Source organism: Balaenoptera musculus, chromosome 20, assembly GCF_009873245.2.
Source record: "Balaenoptera musculus isolate JJ_BM4_2016_0621 chromosome 20, mBalMus1.pri.v3, whole genome shotgun sequence".
In the NCBI taxonomy this organism is placed as follows: domain Eukaryota; kingdom Metazoa; phylum Chordata; class Mammalia; order Artiodactyla; family Balaenopteridae; genus Balaenoptera; species Balaenoptera musculus.
In genome coordinates, this window is record NC_045804.1 from 44,889,015 (window position 1) to 44,905,789 (window position 16,775).

At 34.8% G+C, this 16,775-nt stretch overlaps 1 protein-coding gene across 1 annotated transcript in view; it reads left to right on the top strand.

Annotated features, from left to right (window-relative positions):
- EFCAB5 (EF-hand calcium binding domain 5) overlaps nt 1-16,775 on the top strand; it is a 93,320-nt gene that overhangs the window by 14,214 nt on the left and 62,331 nt on the right. The window contains exons 4-5 of the mRNA XM_036838168.1: nt 1,552-1,612; nt 5,933-6,000. Coding sequence (XP_036694063.1) covers nt 1,552-1,612; nt 5,933-6,000 — 129 coding nt within the window. The remainder of the gene's footprint in view (nt 1-1,551; nt 1,613-5,932; nt 6,001-16,775) is intronic.

Below are 16,775 nucleotides of genomic sequence, written 5' to 3' on the forward strand. Positions count from 1 at the left end.
AGATGTGCAGCAACAGAAACTCTCATTCATTGTTGGTAAAATACAAAAAGGTATGGTCACTTTGGAATACAGTTTGGCAGTCTCTTATAAAACTAAACATACTCTTACCATACAATCAAGCCATGGTAGATGGTCCTTTGTATTTACCCAAAGGAGTTGAAAATTTATGTCCACACGAAAGCCTACACATGGATGTTTACAGTATAATTAACAATTAACAAAACTTGGAAGCAACCAAGATGTCCTTCAGTGGGTGAATAATAAATAAATGTGGTACATCCAGAGAGTGGAATATTATTCTGTGCTAAAAAGAAATGAGCTATCAAGCCATGAAAAGACATGGAAGAACCTTAAATGAATATAACTAAGTGAAAGAAGCCAATCTGAAAAGGCTATATACTGTATGATTCTAACTCTATGACTTTCCAGAAAAGGTAAAATTATGGAGACGGTAAAAAGATCATTGGTTTCCAGAAGTGAGGAGGGGAAATAAGGATGAATAGGCAGAGCACAGAGGAGTTTTAGGGTGGTGAAGCAATTCTGTACAATACCATAATGACGGATACATATCATATAATTTTCAAAACCCATAGAATGTATAACACTAATGTAAACTATGGACTTTGGGTTATGAGTTTCCAATGTAGGTTCATTGATGGTAACAAATGTACCATTGTGATGGGGGATGTTGGTAGTGGAGGAAAGGTATGTATGTGGTGGTGGGGGGCAGGGAGCCTATGGAAACTCTCTGTACTTTCTGGTCAATTTTGCTGTGAACCTAAAACTGCCCTGAAAAATAAAGTCTTATTTTTTAAAAATGGACAAAGGAACTTCCCTGGTGGCACAGTGGTTAAGAATCCGCCTGCCAATGCAGGGGACGTTGGTTCGAGCCCTGGTCCAGGAAGATCCCACATGCTGCGGAGCAACTAAGCCCGTGCGCCACAGCTACTGAGCCTGCGCTCTAGACCCCGTGAGCCACAACTGCTGAGCCCACATGCCACAACTACTGAAGCTCTTGCACCTAGAGCCCGTGCTCCACAACAAGAGAAGCCACTGCAATGAGAAGCCTGCGCACCACAACGGAGACGCAATGCAGCCAAAAATAAATAAATAAATTTTAAAAATAAAAATAATAAATAAAAATTAAAAATGGACCAAGAAGAGCTCCGAAATTTTGTTTTCAGTCATTGAAGAATGAGGAATTATAGAGGACTCTTTGGATTGCCAAGCTGATTGCCAAAGTTGCCTTAGCTCCATCATGCCCAATGTCTGAGTGTTGTTAGAAATTTCCCTGGAGGGGGCAAATGGGATCTGCTCAGCATCCTAGTTCTCACACAAAAAGGTTGAAAATCAGTGAGGAAATATATGCAAAAGCATTTTATATACTTTGAAATCTGCTATAAACTAAATGTTAATTATTGCTATTTCTGTCCCTGGGTTAGAAGAATTACCTAGGACTTAAATTAAAAGACTACAGATGGCTTTTAGTCTAAAATACTTAATATATACTAATTGAAAAGAAGTATATGGTTTCTTTTCTTTGATTTGCAGATTCAGAATGTTCTTCATGAATTTTTTCAAAATCCAGATTTCCAGCTTGGTAAGCCTGCCTGTTACTGCAGTGTTTATATTTCTCTCTCTCTTTTTTTTTGAGGGTGGGGGGATGCTGAATAAAGATGAAGAGTCATGTAGTCAAGCTCTTTTGCTCTTTTCAGTTGGAGAATGTAGAAAAGCAGAGATGCAATCAGTGATTTTTAATTCTTTTAGTTGAGTGCCCCATTTTATTACAACTATTTTGTAATAACCCTTTATTATCCTATCAAATTCCTAGAAAATATTGCTTACATACACAGAATTTTAAAAGAAAGATATAATGTCATAACTGTGATATGAAGGAGAAATACAAGTAAAGACATAAGAAAATTAAATGTGCTGTATTTCAATATATAAATGCTTAGTTACAACTTCGCTAAAAGACATATGGAATAGTCAGACATTTGTACCTATTTATAATGAATGTTTAGACATAAGAAAAGTAAAATTATATCCAATCAGTCATACTCTTTGTATTTGGCATTTTGAAATAAGAGCAAAATGAATGGATTTTTATATACATGTAGAATCCCCATGAACAGGAAAGCTACAAATGCAGACTAACACAGGTATGTTATGTTGGAGTTCAGATACAATTTATGATATTACCTTCAATTATATAATTTTGTAAAATGGTGAACAACTCTTGGCAAAGTTCCAAAATGAAGCAAAGTACAATTCTCTTTCAAATTTTCATAGCAGTTACGTTCTTGGAAAATTTAACAGCAAAAATATGTCTGTGTTTATATGTAAAACAGAATTATTAGATTCCAGACTCAAAATTATTCTAAGCAAATTCTTCACCTACTTGAATGTCTGGCAGGAGGGAGAAAGTCTTTATTGTGGAGGAATTGCAGGAGTTCTGCCCCTACCCCCACTCCCCATCATCAGAGCAACAAAAACTCATCTATGAATTTCCACCATGTTCACTGAGGGGAGAAAGAGACAGTACCATACCTATGGAGAACCACAGGTTTTGTTGATTTTGTTTTCAGAAAAGTTTCTTTACAGGAGATTAAGCAAAAAAATCTGACTTGTTGAATAAAGAACTAGAGTTTGGGTTCTGAGATTTACATAATTTATATCCAATTGATTTTTTTAATTGATTTTTTGACCACTTTATTACAATAAGGATAGATTGTCTGAAATCTGTTCTCACCTTTTTTTTTTAAGATTTTTTTTTGATGTGGACCATTTTTAAAGTCTTTATTGAATTTGTTACAATATTGCTTCTGCTTTATGTTTTGGTTTTTTGGCCACGAGGCATGTGGGATCTTAGCTCCCCAATCAGGGATTGAACCCGCACCCCTTACATTGGAAGGCGAAGTCTTAACCACTGGACAGCCAGGGAAGTCCCTCACTTTTAAAAATAAAATATGCTTCCTATGTTCCCAATCACTGGTCCCCAAACGTGATTTAGGCCTTGCTGATAACCTTTTCTCCTTCTACCTGTTCACAGCTTATCTAAAAACTATAATTCTTCACAGCACAGCCTTAATTCCTCTTTCAGAAAATCTTTGCAATAACTTCTATTATTCATTTAGTTTTTGTTGTGGGTACAGAAAGAATGAGTTAAGAGAGCTCTATTTGAGACTGTGATAAAATTAGAGAAATTCCAGACCACTTTAGTTGACAGTGATTGCTTCTCCTCTCACCTCCTATACCATATAGTATTTATTTTCTGTACCATTTATTCATTCAGTATTTATTGAGCACTCAGTTCCGGATACTGTGATGGGGTAGAGGATGCAAAGAGGACTAAGACATGTATCCTGACCTTAAGTTGCTCAAAGTGCAGCTAAGGGAGAGACGCATACATTTAATAACAACGGTTACTGGTAGAAAACAGTCTGGCTTGCGTAATCTTCTGGAGCTTGGGGGAAAGTCTGGGATGGGGATAAGAGCATCTCATGTGTAAACTTATACTAAAGTTTATACAGTCCTCTTATGACAATAACTGGTATCTCATAATAAATCATTAACAAAAATTAGGAGTTTGACTAAAGAATCTTTTTAAGGAGGCAAGGATATACAATGGAGAAAAGACAGTCTCTTCAATAAGTGTTGCTTGGAAAACTGGACAGCTACATGTAAAAGAATGAAATTAGAACACTCCCTAACACCATACACAAAATTAAACTCAAAATGGATTCGAGACCTAAATGTAAGACCAGACACTATAAAACTCTTAGAGGAAAACATAGGAAGAACACTCTTTGACATAAATCACAGCAAGATCTTTTTTGATCCACCTCCTAGAGTAATGGAAATAAAAACAAGAGTAAACAAAAATAATGGGGGCTTCCCCAGTGGCGCAGTGGTTGAGAATCCGCCTGCCAATGCAGGGGACACGGGTTTGATCCCTGGTCTGGGAAGATCCCACATGCCGCGGAGCAACTAAGCTCGTGTGCCACAACTACCGAGCCTGTGCTCTAGAGCCCGTGAGCCACAACTACTGAGCCCTCGTGCCGCAACTACTGAAGCCCGCGCACCTAGAGCCCGTGCTCCACAATGAGAGAAGCCACTGCAATGAGAAATCTGCGCACCGCAACGAAGAGTAGCCCCCGCTCGCCGCAACTAGAGAAAGCCCACGCACAGCAACGAAGACCCAATGCAGCCAAAAATAAATAAATAAATAAATAAAATTTTTAAAAATAAATAAAATAAACAAATGGGACCTAATTAAACTTAAAAGCTTTTGCAAAGCAAAGGAAACTACAAACCAGACGAAAAGACAACCCTCAGAATGGGAGAAAATATTTGCCAACGAATCAACGGACAAAGGATTAAACTCCAAAATATATAAACAGCTCATGCAGCTCAATATTAAAAAAACCAACCCAATGCAAAAATGGGCAGAAGACCTAAATAGACATTTCTCTAAAGAAGATATACAGACTGCCAACAAACACATGAAAGAATGCTCAACATCACTAATCATTAGAGAAATGCAAATCAAAACTGCAATGAGGTATCACCTCTCACCAGTTAGAATGGGCATCATCAGAAAATCTACAAACAAATGCTGGAGAGGGTGTGGAGAAAAGGGAACCCTCTTGCACTTTTGGTGGGAATGTAAATTGATACAGCCACTATGGAGTATCCTTAAAAAACAGTATGCAGGTTCCTTAAAAAACTAAAAATAGAATTACCATATGACCCAGCAATCCCACTACTGGGCATATACCCAGAGAAATCATAATTCAAAAAGACACATGGACCCCACTGTTCATTGCAGCACTATTTACAATAGCCAGGACATGGAAGCAACCTAAATGCTCACCGACGGATAAATGGATAAAGAAGATGTGGTACATATATACAATGGAATATTACTCAGCCATAAAAAGGAACGAAATTGGGTCATTTGTAGAGACGTGGATGAATCTAGAGACTGTCATACAGAGTGAAGTAAGTCAGAAGGAGAAAAACACATATTGTATATTAACACATATATGTGGAACCTAGAAAAATGGTACAGATGAACCGGTTTGCAGGGCAGAAATTGCAACACAGATGTAGAGAACAAACGTATGGACTCCAAGGGGGGAAGTGGTGGGGGTTGGGGTGGTGGTGTGATGAACTGGGAGATAGGGATTGACATGTATACACTAATATGTATAAAATGGATAACTAATAAGAACCTGCTGTATAAAAAAATAAATAAAATAAAATTCAAAAAAAAAATGTTTTTATGTACCAGCCCATAATAGGCAGGAAGAGTTACTCTTAGAAGTAGCAGAGGAAACCAGTGTATTAATTCTTTTATCATGAGCTTTCATACAATTTATGTGTCCTGGTAAGGTCAATAAGGATCATGTAATTGTCATAATCAAATGGAAGTTTAAAAAAGTCTTTATTTCAAGTTTTGCTGTTTATATTTTTGTATTATTTGAGTCTTTTACCAAAAGAATATATTCATATATTATTTATTTAATTTTTAAAATATTAAAGACAAAATTAAGTATTTAAAAGGAAAGTTTGTGGAAGTGTTGTGTTTTAGGACCTTCTAGCATAAATACTAGCATAAACCAACACAGATATTTTTGCAGTCTTTTATACTATTGATGTGCCTATTTATTTCTGCTTTATCTTGACATGGTCATTAAAAATGTAGGCATGTTCTTGTTAGTGTTGGAGTTGCTTAGTTAAATAGAAGCCAGGAAAAATAATAATTTTGCAGTAATTGTAATGTTACCCAACTATATATCATTTACTCTATTATAAATATTGATGGACATTAAGAATTTTATGTTCTTTTGGAGTACTATAATATGAATATAAAATATGAATGTATCACAACCAAACTATCAAATAACCTTTGTTCCATAATTAAAAGCATGCTGCCAACAATTGGATATTGCTGACTCAATGGAACCAAGACTGAACAAAATGGAATTTATAGAAGTAAGTTACATTATTCATTATTTAAATCAAATTATTTTGCCAGTTTCAGTTGTCTTTTGGTGGATGTCACACATACATTTACTTAAATTAAATGAAAGCATAAAAACTTATTTTATCGATTGTAAGATGTACACTTCAAAATATTTTAACCCCTCTGAAATTAGGTTACATCTTATAATCAAAGGCATGTTGCAACTTCTTTCAGTCAGTGGTACTCATGATGTGTGTGAAAAACTTCCACTGACACCTTCAGGTAGGGCCAAGAAAAACCAGCTTCTTATATTCAGTGAAATCTGGTTCTACAAATAATAATGAGGTTTCAAACTTACAAAGCATTTCCTATGGGCCAGGTGCTGTCCAAAGCTATCCATATATTAACTCAGGTAATCTCAGCAATCCTTATTCCTACTTTTATAGATGAAGACACGGAGGTACAGAAAAGGTAAGTAACTTGTACACGGTCTCACAATTAGTGGAGCTAGGGAAATTTGTATTCAGGCAGCTTGGCTTAGAAGTCTACATAAAATTACACCTGAGAAAGTATGATTCTACTGTAGTGGAATAAGCAAAAGAAGCAATTTAATAGTACCAGGGTCCTAAGTCTTCTATAGCCTGCTTTTATATTTTTTCATGTCTCTCCTCTAATTCCCCTTGTTTTTCTGAGTCCCAGAGTCAAGGTAACTTTCTCCTCCTCTCTTATACCCTGGCTCTATGGAAGGTGTGACTATGCACTATATACAATTTCAAGGTTCTGTATGAAGGATTTCTGGAATCCTTGAAATAATTATCATACAGATAAGTATTTGTCAATCCTGTCTCAATTATGTTCTGTTTTCTTATATTCTGTATTTGTCTATTTGGCATCCATTAGTCACAGGGCCAAACTAATGGCCAAAGTTGTTTATATGTCCTCTGTGGTCCAGAGCACATACTCTGAACCACCTCCTTATTTAAATCTCACTCACCAAACCAATATTTCCCCTGCACTAAATCAACCCAGGGCCAGATACCAGATAACTAGGGACTGCCCCTGTACCCCAAGGCCTGCTGAGATTATTCAAACTAGCCAATCCTAAACTGTTTACTCTGCCCTGCCTTGCCTTTCCTGAGGAAACTCCAATAACGGCTCTGGCCCAGGCTTTCCACTTACTCCTGCTTCTGCCTCCAGACCCAAACCTGGTGCTCCCTCTGTGGCTTTGCATGGCATGACATGCTCCCTTCTCTTGGAAACTGTAAATAATAAAAAAAAATCTTCTGTCAGTGACATTAGCTTCCCCATGCCAACAGTCAGCCATCTCCATAAATTATTGGATTGGCCAAAAAGTTCTTTCAAGTTTTCCATAACCCAAATGAACTTTTTGGCCAACCCAATAAAATCTTGTGAGTGCAAATGAGAAAAGTTACTCAAAGAAAAATATGCAGAAGAATAAACTATAGTATTAAAATGGTTTAGAAAAAGTCAAGGCTTTATCACTTTAATGTAGTAATAAATGTAACTTAATTTTCTTTGCAAGACACTGATTCTAGATGCTACTTGCCTTTTTGTCTTATACTAGTTTCCCTAAAATAGGGCAATTTAGAAAATTTTCTTATTTTTTAAAATATAAAAGTAATACTATATGAATTTTATGATATGTGAATTATATCTCAGTAAGAAAGTAATATTCAGTTTAGAAAATTAAAAATAAAAAGTATAAAGAAGAAAAGAATTTTAATCCATAATTCATTTTAATGGAAACATTATAATTATTATAATTTATTTAATCATTTATTGTTGGACATTTCTCATTATTCACTATAAATATGATAGGATTAATATCTGCATATAAACTTTTGTTTACAGCTTGATGTGGACTGAATTATGCCCCCTGCAAATTCACATGTTGAATTCCTAACCTTCCCAATGTGATTTTTTTGTAGGAGATAGGGCTAACAGAGGTAATTAAGGTTAAATGAAGTCATAAAGGTGGAGTTCAAATCCAATAGGATTGATGACCTTACAAGAAGAGAAAGAGAGAGACCTCTCTCTCTTTCTACATGCATGCACTAAGGAAAGGACTTGTGAAGACACAGCAAGAAGGCAGCCATTTGAAACCCAAGAAGAGAGCCTTCACCAGACACCAACCCTGTTGGCACCTTGATTTTGGACTTATCAGCCTGCAGAACTGTGAGTAAATAAATTTCTGCTGTTTAAGCCACCCAGTCTATGGTATTTTGTCATGGCAGCCCGAGCTAAGACACAGTAATTTCCTTAGAATAGCTTCCCAGAAAGAATTACTAGGTCAAAGAATAAACATTGGAAGGATTTGGGTATCTATTGTCCAATTGCGCTTTTGATTATACTGATTTGTTCTCCCATTAGCAATATGTGAGAGCTTTCAAAGCACCATATTCTCACCAATAGTGGGCATTATTGCGTATAAGAAACCTCTGCAATTTAATGGCATTTTGTTTTTTAACTTTTATCTTTTTGATTACTAATGAGGTTAAACATTTTTCTGTGCAATTAAAATTTTTTTCTTCTGTGAATTATCTGTTCACATCCTTTGCCCATCTTACCTATTGATGTTTATTTTTTCTTGTGGAATTGTAAATGCTCTTTATGTACTAAAGACATTACCATTTATGACTGTAAATTACATGTATTTTTCAAGTTTTTCCAATTGTTTAAAAAATTTTAATGTGTTTTCTAACTTCCAAAAATGTTTTTTTTTAATAAATAAATCTATTTATTTTTTGAGGTCTTTTCCATTGCTCCTGTGCTTAGAGGTTTCTCTCCTTCCCATGATCAGCTAAATATTCACCCATTTTTTCTAGCTCTTTTTGCTCTGTAAAATTAATTTGAAAATTATTTTGGCAAATAATGAAGTGAGAGTCTGACTTCATTTTCCCATAAAATGACTAGCCAAACATACCTATCACTCTACTTATTACATAAACCTTTCTTTTACAAGTAGCTGATTTTCCAAATGAAATTTCTTCTACATCATTACTTTCCTTCTTTCCAATGGAAAAAAGTAGAGTATTTTACAAAATTTGAATGACTGAAATTTTTTTTTTTTAAACATCTTTATTGAAGTATAATTGCCTTACAATGGTGTGTTAGCTTCTGCTTTATAACAAAGTGAATCAGTTATACATATACATATGTTCCCATATCTCTTCCCTCTTGCATCTCCCTCCCTCCCACCCCTCTAGGTGGTCACAAAGCACCGAGCTGATCTCCCTGTGCTCTGCGGTTGCTTCCCACTAGCTATCTATTTTACATTTGGTAGTGTATATATGTCCATGACACTCTCTCACCCTGTCACATCTCACCCCTCCCCCTCCCCATATCCTCAAGTCCATTCTCTAGTAGGTCTGTGTCTTTATTCCCGTCTTGCCACTAGGTTCTTCATGGCCTTTTTTTTTTTTCCTTAGATTCCATATATATGTGTTAGCATACTGTATTTGTTTTTCTCTTTCTGACTTACTTCACTCTGTATGACAGACTCTAACTCCATCCACCTCATTACAGATACCTCCATTTCATTTCTTTTTATGGCTGAGTAATATTCCATTGTATATATGTGCCACATCTTCTTTATCCATTCATCCAATGATGGACACTTAGGTTGCTTCCATGTCCTGGCTATTGTAAATAGAGCTGCAATGAACATTTTGGTACATGATTCTGAAATTTTTTAGTGCCCATGTAAATGCAGTTTTGCCAGAAAGAAGAGGATTCTCTATGACCAACATGGACCATTTTCCTGTTGGTATCAGATAAATCAAAATCAGATGGATGGAAAAGAGGCTTTCTTTTTACTTTAACAAATTCAGTTGCAAAAACAGATCACAATTTTCAGTAAAAATATTTTCAATTTTTCCCATATAAATTAGAAGTGGTGAGAAAATTTTAGTTCCATGTTGTCTCTTGTTACCTTGCCTGCTATTGACAAAGCTGTCACCCTTTCATTGTCTTTTCACATTTCTTGGGAAAGCCAATTTAATTTGCCAGACTGAAATGAAAAGATAAATTATGGTACGACTTCTTATCCTTGTTCGATTGAGAATAAATTTATTCCAGAGACCTTGTTTTAACTGTAAATTGCCAAAATAACATCACCAAAGTAAATATTTTTAATTAAGAGAACTATTATTAGAGTAATATAAAAATGAACTACAAGTTCTTCCCAATTTCAGAGAGAGAAGTCTTCTCTAGCAATGTCATGTTAAAATATAACTTCTCCCATTCTTCTACGTGATTGGAGACCTCTTTTTAAAAAATTCAAACCATTGTTATTTCCCCAATTCTAAGATGAACAGTTTTCTTTCTGCACTTCTGAAAGCAAGATGCATCTTACAGGTGATGGATATGTCTATGATCTTGGTGATGATGATTTCACGGGTATATACTTATTCCCAAACTCATTGAATTGTATATATTAAATATGTACAGCTTTTTACATGTTAATCATACCTCAGTAAAGTGATTTTTTTAAAAAAGATGCATCTTACAGTCAATGTGTACATTAGTGAAATAATATTTTTTCCTCTCTTCTCCAACCCCTAAAATCTGGTGTTTTTTTCCAAAATCTGTTCTTAAATCAATAGTCTCTTATGATTGGTGATTTTCGATAATTGAAAAAAAATGCTATATGCACTTTATAAGCAAATCACCTAATATAAGATGACAAGAAAGATGAAATTAAGAGAATTTTTAAAGGAATATCAAATTAATGAAAATAAGCAATCAAATAAAACTGAGCAAATTTCAAGATTAAAAATCATTTCATGGAACCAAGAATTTTTTATATTTGCAAATGTTAAAATTTTATATTTGTAAAATTTAAAGTTAATAAAGGGGCTTCCCTGGTGGCGCAGTGGTTGAGAATCCGCCTGCCAGTGCAGAGAATACGGGTTCGATCCCTGGTCTGGGAAGATCCCGCATGCCGCGGAGCAACTAAGCCCGTGCGCCACAACTACTGAGCCTGTGCTCTAGAGCCCGTGAGCCACACCTACTGAGCCCACATGCTGCAACTACTGAAGCCCACGCACCTAGAGCCCGTGCTCTGCAGCAAGAGAAGCCACCGCAATGAGAAGCCCGCGCACTGCAATGAAGAGTAGCCCCCGCTTGCCGCAATTAGAGAAAGCCTGCGCACAGCAACAAAGACCCAACACAGCCAAAATAAATAAATTAAATAAATTAATTAATTTTTTAAAAAAGTTAATAAAGACAGTTGGATACTCTTAAGCTTTATGGGTTTCAGAACATTTTAATAGAATATATAAAAGAAACATACATTACAACAATACATGAATAAAAATTCACAATAATTGTGGAGATATTAAAACTTTTTTTGGAAATACCTTTATTGAGATAATACATATACTATATTTATTTCCTATGGCTGCTATAAAAAATTATTACAAATTTGGTGGCTTAAAAAACAAAAGCAAAAATTTGTTCTCTCACAGCTCTGGAGGCCAGAAACCCAAAATCGTTATCACTGAGCCAAAATTAAGGTGTCAGCAGGGCTGCACTCACTCTGGAGGGTCTAATGGAGAATTTCCTCTTCCAGCTTATGGTAGCTCCTTGCATTTCTTGACTTGTGGCTACATCACCAGTCTCTGCCTCTGTGGTCACATTGCCTTTTCCTCTTCTGTCTGAAAAATCTCCCTCTTATAAGCATACATGTGATTGCATTTAGAGCCCATCCAAATAATCCAGGATAATCTCCTCATCCCAAATATCTTAACTTAATCAGGGCCACAAAGACTTTTTTCCCATATAAGGTAATATTTACAGGTTCCAGGGATTGGGACCTGATTTCTTTAAGGGCCGTTATTCAGCCTCCTACACATACCTTATAATTCACTTATTTAAAGTATATAATTTAATGGTTGTTAGTACTTTTACAGAGTTGTAACCATTAAAACAATCCATTTTAGAACATCTTCATCACCCCAAAAAGAAACCCCATACCCATTAAGCTAGTCATTTTCCATTTCCCTCTAAACCTCCAGCCCTAGGCAACCACTGATCTCTTTTCTGTCTCTTACAGCTTTGCCTATTCTGGAAATTTCACATGAGTGGATTCATGTGATATGTGGTGTTTTGTTACTGGTTTCTTTCACTAAGCATAATATTGTGAAGTTGTAACATGTTTCAATACTTCATTTCCTTTTATTGCTGAATAATATTCCTTTATATGGACATACCACATTTTATTTATCCATCCATCAGTTGAGCTGTTTTCACTTTTTGATTACTGTATAATAAATAACACTGCTACAAACATTTGTGTATATGTTTTTGTGTGAACATGTGTCTCAGTTCTCTTAGGTATACTGTATACCTAGGAGTGGAATTGCTGGTTCATATGATAACTCTATGTTTACCCTTTTAAGGAACTGCCAGACTGCTTTCCACAGTGGCTGCACCATTTTACATTCCCACAGTGAATAAGGGTTCTAGTTGCTCCACATCCTTGTCAACACTGGTTACTCTTTGTTTTTTGGTTTTGTTTCATTGTTTTGTTTTTTTAATTATAGCCATCCTTGTGGGCATGAAGTGGTAGCTCACTGCGGTTTTGAAATGGATTTCTCTGATGGCTAAAATGATACCGAGCATCTTTTCATGTGCTTATGGGCCACTTGCATATCTTTTTGGAGAAACGTCTACTTACATCCTTTGACCATTTTTTAATTGGGTTATTTGTCTTTTTATTATTGGGTTATAAGAGTTCTTTATTCTAGATACAATCCCTGGTCAAATCTATATTCACAAATATTTTCTCCTATTCTGTGGGTTATTTTTCATTTTCTCGATGATGTCCTTCAAAGCAGAAAAGTTTTTTTTGTTGTTGGTGTTGTTTTTAACTTGGCTTGCAGGATACTAGTTCCCTGACCAGGGATCAAACCCGCCCCCTTGGCAGTGAAAGGGCGGAGTCCTCACCACTGGACGGCCAGGGAATTCCCAAAAGTTTTAGTTTTGATGAAGTCCAATTTGTCAGTTTTTTGTTGTTGTTTTTGCTTTTGCTTTTCGTGTCATATCCAAGAAACTGTTGCCTAATTCAGGGTCATAAAGATAAGCTCCTAAGTTTTAGAGTTTTAACTCTTACATATATGTCTATTTAAATATCTGATCCTTTGAGTTCATTTTTGTATGTGGCATGAAGTAGCAAAACTTTTTCTGAAGTATTTGATAAGTCAAAAAGGCAAAAAATAAATAAGGATATAAAGAACCTATTATATTATCAATAAGACATTATATAAGTACGTATAGAACTTCAATCCCTATAGTGACCGTGATCCAGTTTTCATGGAATATTGATCAAAATTTATCATAAATAGACCACCAAGAGAACTTTATATAAGTTTCAAAAACTAGAAATGTGACATGTTATATTCTCTTATCGTTACGTAATAAAACTGGAAAATAAACAAATTTTAAAATTATGTAAGCCCAATTATTTGAAAATTTAAAAATTATTTAGTAATTCTTAGGTCAAAATCTTACATCTGACTTTATGGAATGCTACTAAATGTTTACTCAGATGAGAAATTGTAGTCTTTTTTAAAAAATTTTTTTATTTTTATGGCTGCGTCAGGTCTTAGTTGTGGCACATGGGATCTTCGGTGAAGCATGCGGGATCTGTCGTTGCGGCAGGCGGGCTCTTCGTTGCAGTGTGTGGTCTTCTCTCTAGTTGTGGCGTGAGGGTTTTCTCTTCTCTAGTTGTGGTGCGCGGACACCAGAGCGCATGGGCTGTGTAGTTTGTGGCACGTGGGCTCTCTAGTTGAGCCGCACGAGTTCAGTAGTTGTGGCGTGCAGGCTTAGTTGCCCTGCAGCGTATGGGATCTTAGTTCCCCGACCAGGGATCAAGCCCACGTCCCCTGCATTGGAAGGCGTATTCTTTACCACTGGACCGCCAGGGAAATCCCCCAAAATTGTAGTCTTAAAAAATGCAGTGGGGTGAAGAATTTTAAAAACACAGATAAATATAAAAATAGAATAACAATGTATATATTCCCATAACCTAGGATTAATTCTTGTTAACACCATGGAATATTTTTCTAAGGAAAAATTATTTGGCTTTGTAAAAATTATCATGACCAAAATAAGAATTCAGACAACTCATAAAAGTACAAAGATGGGGATTTAAAAATTATCATAAGTTTCTTACCCAGAAATAACCATTGTTACCCTTAGGTGAACATCATTTAAAACAGCTTTATATTTTATGTCTCAGTAGGTAGAGGAATATATAGCAACGTAGATGATCATAAATTCTGTTAAAATTTTTAATTACTTTAAATAAAAAATTTTAATTGTGCTTAATTCCAACAGAAGAAAGAGAAACTGAAGTAAAAGTAAGGGAATTATTGAAATTGAACATATCTTCACAAAAATTATTCTAAAATCATTCCAAGAAAAGATAATATGATAAAAATCAGAAAAGCTTGCAGTCATTTTTTTAAAATCACATATTTCAATTATAGAAATAACAGTTGACACCCCACTATAAAAGATGAAGTTGTTTAATATTTCCTCATGTGTTCCTATCTTTTTTCTTGTTATGTCTCCCAAGTTTAGTTGTTTTATAATTTTTATTTTATCCAGATTTATATCATTTACTTTCTCTTCTATAACTATAGTTCCCATAATTGATTAATCTTAGTCTAATATTCAACTGGATTTGAGGTTCACTTCCTGTTCTTTTACAGTGGCTTTGCTATTCCTGAGGTACTTATTTTGCTTCATCTCTTAATTAGCTAAATTTATTGTAAAGTTTTTTCAGGAAGGTCTCAAGGGTGCTATATTTTCTGACTTCTTTTATGTTGAAAATGCCTGCATATTGCCTCTAAAGCTATATGTTGGATGGGTATACTGTATTTGGGTCACATTTTCTTTTCACTTCAAAACATTATGGACATTGCTCAATTATTTTCTGGTATTGAATGTTGTGAACTCTGTCAGTTTTACTTTTCTCCCTTCATTCGTTTTAATTAATTCAACAAATATGTACATATACCTAATACATATATACATACACACATATCGTATATGAATACATATATGTATATATCCATATATGATATTTATCTATTTGTGTGCATATGTATATATGTGAGTAAATCCATACAATTAAAGGAGAAAGTGGGTAAGGGTGATATATATACATACTTAATACAAACTCATTAGCATTCTACATAATACCTTTGTAGATGTATATATATATATATATATATATATATATATATATATATATGTATGTGTGTATATATATGTGTATATAAATAAATTTTTGTTTTAATGGGTGGTTTGGGCTATTAATAATTGTTTTTCTGACATTTCCCAACTTCTCTTCCTGAAATGCAAACAGCATATCTTCAGGTACTTTCATTAGAGCGAAGAGCTGTTATGTCAACAGAAACCAAGAAAGTATTTCTTGTATAGAAATATTTATAGAAAATGTTTAATGATCTGATCAATAAATCATTGAGACATGACATCTGACATAGAAGTAGTGTTGAGAACACTTGCATTTTTTTATATTTATTTTTTATGAGGTAACATTGGTTTTTAAGGTTCATGTGTACAGCACAGATGGAATACTTGCTTCTAAAGAGATGTGCTTTACGGTTATTTTGTCATCACTCCCTGAAACTGGAAGAAAATCAAATTATAAATGTTGGGTTTAAAGTCAAGCTATTACACACAGGTGCCACTCAGTGGAGATACTATGCCATGCAGTTGCCCTCTAATTGTTTTAATGAGCAGTGTAATTAGCATTCAGGTTGGAGCATGTTTGGAGAAAGTGGAGTCACTGAGTAATAATTAATATAGAGAAAAAGACAAATGGAGAGATTGAATGGTCACAGATGCTTCCACATGCACATCATTTTCCTAGCATGTCTGTTTTTTGGTGGTTAAATGAATAGATGATGATCTTTTTGTTGACTTTTACCTCTCTCTCTTTTCATCTGTTTTATTGCAGTAAATGAAGATCTAGAATAACTATTTTAGAATATTTACTTCTAGTCTCTTAGTCATTAAGTATATACTGACTGTTTATTCTCTGTGCTAGGAAAGATGTCAAAATTAGAGTTGTACTTCTTACCCTTAAGGACCAAATAATGCATTACTGCATTTCTGTATGGGAGTATGCCTATGGCTATATGCAGGCATTTATGTCCGTGTGTGTGTGTGTGTGTGTGTGTGTGTGTGTGTGTGTGTGTGTGTGTGTGTGTGTAGATGCATGCAAACATACACTGGATAAAACCAGAGTAGGATACAGGGAATGGAAGGATCAAAATATAAGCAAATTAAGGACAGACACCACAAAAAGACAATTAGAAAGCAATGAACAGGTGCAAAACATTATGAATTATATTATTATATTGCTGAGGGATGCATAGTAAAAGAAAAATGAGACTTCAGTGGACCAGGTTTGATGTAGGAAACTCATCTGGTGTTCATGAGTGTTAAATTTCTTCCACTTGCCATGTATCTCCACCTTGTATCTCCTTACTTTATGTTTAATGCTCTTAAACATTAAGAACAATGCTTTAAACATTTATATATTGACAGGAACAATTTTAAATGTAAAATGTGCTAGTTTATTTGAGATTGTTTTGTTTTGATTATAAGCTAAATATTTAGACATATAAGAAATATGTTTTGGGAGAGTGTCAGGCTTGTTTTAAATTCTCAGAACACTCTGGTTCCCAAAAGACAACTCCTTCTAGGAGACAAAACTTACCATTTGTATCATTTTAATGCTGGGGCT